Source organism: Octopus bimaculoides, chromosome 21, assembly GCF_001194135.2.
Source record: "Octopus bimaculoides isolate UCB-OBI-ISO-001 chromosome 21, ASM119413v2, whole genome shotgun sequence".
Classification (NCBI taxonomy): domain Eukaryota; kingdom Metazoa; phylum Mollusca; class Cephalopoda; order Octopoda; family Octopodidae; genus Octopus; species Octopus bimaculoides.
In genome coordinates this window covers 38529360-38532464 of record NC_069001.1, presented here as the reverse complement: position 1 = coordinate 38532464, position 3105 = coordinate 38529360, and the positions used below count along the sequence as shown (strand labels likewise).

Genomic DNA, 3105 nt, shown 5'->3' with positions numbered 1-3105 from the left:
TATATACAGGGTGGCCCAGAAGTAACCGAATCCTATTGAATTTATTGAATGTTGCTTGATGAACATTTCCGAGCAGATGGATTGGCCACCGCGGACCAGTGGAATGGCCTGCAAGGCCTCCGGACTTCTTTCTCTGGGGAGTACTCAAAAACCAGGTGTTTGCCGCTAAACCAAAAATACTCAATGGTCTGAAAGAAAACATCATAAATACATGGCAAGGTATTACGCCGGAGTTGTGCAAAAAAGCAACAGATTCAACCATTGAACGATGTCGTAACTGTATTTGCAAATCTTGGTTTATATTTTCAGCATCTGCTGTAACCTTGTGAAAAAACATTTCTGTTCCATTTATTTGTAACCTTTAACAATAATTAGGGCTCGGTTACTTCTGAGCCACCCTGTGTGTACGAAGAGGGTGAGACGCGCGCACACCTGTCGGTCAAGATATATAAAAGTGAATGTATGTAATATCCCAGTTGTGGGCCCCAAATTTCAAGACTCGAGGCAAGTCATAGGATAAATAAGATGACGTTTTCTGTATAGACTGGCAGAGGCCGCTGTTTAGATGCACACTCACACATGTGCGCGCGGATTATATTAAGGTTATTATTTTAAAGCAAATTTAAGAATAACAACGGAATATTTACTTATAAGAATCTGGTCCTATTCAAGAAGAGGGGACCTGGTGCGCGCACTCGCGCATCTGCGCCAGCGAGTCGTGACTAGTCGATCCTACGACTACCAAGCCGCGCTTGGCACATCGTAGAAACAGATGAATCTATGATGTGCAAACGCAAATACAACGGAGGATGGGATAGAGAGGATAAAAATAGGTTTTTAGTCTTTGTACCTGACCGTTCTTCTGAAGAATCTTGAAACTGAGAATAGATTTATTGTAAATTTCGTGTCGGTGGCGACTTGACAACACACACACACACACACATCCCGTTCCCCACCTTACACATATCTATATATTTGTGTCCAACTCCCTGTTTGATACAAATATACAGTTGTGTAGGATATGTGGGATTACGTGTGGATGAGTTTATATACACACAAATATAAACGTACGAGTTTGTGTCAGACATAAACAATGTCAAATGTGACCTTACCGTTTCCTTCCTTCGACCTTTCTTAAAGTTCCTCTTATGTCGTCGTTGAATAACAATCAGACTGTTCAAGTCCCGGAGCAGGACACCCGGAGCCATAGGCCCAAACCAACACCCGAAGGGTTGATTTGGGCCATTGTAAAACGTACGAAGTGGGTTTAATTTGCAGGTGGGTAGAGCGCCACCGGCAACAGGGTTGTGCGAGGATTGTGTGGTCGTCGTTAAGTGAAGAGTGGTCAGTGGCAAGACTGGACGAAATGAGGATGTGGACGCTGTCCTTTGGCACCGGACCCCAGTTAACGGTGTGTAGAGGCGGAGTCGAGGGACAAAGTCCCTTTTAAGAAGAAGAGAGACACGAACCGAGCGGACAACATGTGTCATGTCCGACGTTATTTATGAGTTACGGTGTCAGGTGAAGTTATGTCCCTTATAAGGAATGGGAATACGGTGTTGCCTGAAAGTACGTTTCTTCTACAATATTAAGTATGGCAACTGATTTTTATAGAATGCTTTTATATGTTTTTCATTTAAATATTTGAATTAAGTTCATACATACATACATACACACACATACATACACACACATGCATACATACGTACATACATACACACATACATAATACGCATGCATACATATGTTTGTATTTATATTCTCAACTGTGGATGTGTGTGTGTGTTTTCTCACCTGTTTAGGTGTGATGAGACCCCTTCAACCAGATCTATCAGGCTCCCTTCACACTTCCAGTTTTTGTAAAATACAAGAAGGGTATCCACTCCACCCTTATCTTCCTCTTTTGCTCAAACAAGATGATGGGTGTTTGGCTTGAAACAAAAAGTCCTACCCTCAAAAGTATAGGACCATTGACTTATCATCCTGGTCTAAGATTATCATAGTTACCTCTAGATCTACGTCTCTCTAAAATAGCCCTGCCATATCACTCAATCTGGGCTAATGAAAATAGTTATGCAGGAGGCAAGTGGGGTCATCTTTGAAATGTTGGCCTCACTGATGGCTACCACGACTAGATGTAGTTACTTGCTGTCATTGAGCAGGAGTCCCTACTTCCACACCAGCCTCAGGCCAAACTAGTAATTAGATTTTAACCCTCAGTATGGCTATGTGATAGATATATATATATATATGTAGTGGCACGAAATTATAGCCGCCATTGAGGAAGTACTATTCTGCGCATGTGCAGGGGACTTCACCACCGGAAGCCCCTCGAGTTGCGCATGCGTAGTAAAACTCGTATTTAAACAGTCAGTTTCATTTTCTCAGAGAGTTGAGCCTGAGACCTTCGACGAGACAACACCTCGCTCCTCCACGAAGCACTCTTCACCACAATGCTATCGATGGTGATAGCTATTTGCTCCTCTGGCAGGCATCAAGGAAGCCCTTAACCTTCCATTACCAAACTACAACTTGATCAGCGGCGGCTAAGAAAGAATGACAGGAATTGTGAAACCAAGCATCATCATAAATAAAACCTTTTTATTATGTTGTAAAATTGTTCTAATGTCTCTTCATATATTAATGCTGTTGAAAGGTGATAGAGAGAGACTAAAGTCTCTATGACAACTATCATACCTTATACACTGGTGACCCATATATGGAGTGGTTGGCGTTAGGAAGGCCATCCAGCTGTAGAAACTCTGCCAGATGAGATTGGAGCCTGGTGGCCCCTACCTTAAGGTGGGATACATGTTAGAACAGAAAAGAATTTACATGTTTAATAGAAGGCTTATAAATGCACTGGTGGTTGGTAGTAGTGAGAGAGAGCATTTTGGTAGCCTCGGAAAGTACGTCATGTGAACACATTGATTAAACCTCCGCTGCATAATTTATCTATGCCAATCTGAGGCAGGATATAAAAATGTTTAAGGAAGGGTGCAACCAAAACCTCCATTACCCTACAGCTTCTGCTTTTCTTCCTCTGAAATAAAAACATCTTTAAAATCGTGCAGTGATGAGGGAAGAAAAAAAAGACAACAAGAA

The 3105-nt window shown here is 42.1% G+C and overlaps 1 protein-coding gene across 2 annotated transcripts in view; it reads right to left on the bottom strand.

The window, feature by feature from the left end:
- The window catches only part of LOC106867641 (mitochondrial transcription rescue factor 1), a 17896-nt gene extending 16358 nt beyond the window's left edge, over window positions 1-1538 (bottom strand). The window contains exon 1 of one of the 2 annotated variants that reach the window (XM_014912571.2): window positions 1113-1538. In XM_014912571.2, coding sequence (XP_014768057.1) covers window positions 1113-1490 — 378 coding nt within the window. In that variant the 5' untranslated portion in view covers window positions 1491-1538. The remainder of the gene's footprint in view (window positions 1-1112) is intronic. The other variant, XM_014912570.2, reaches the window with a different exon arrangement.
- Between the last annotated feature and the right edge of the window lie 1567 nt (window positions 1539-3105).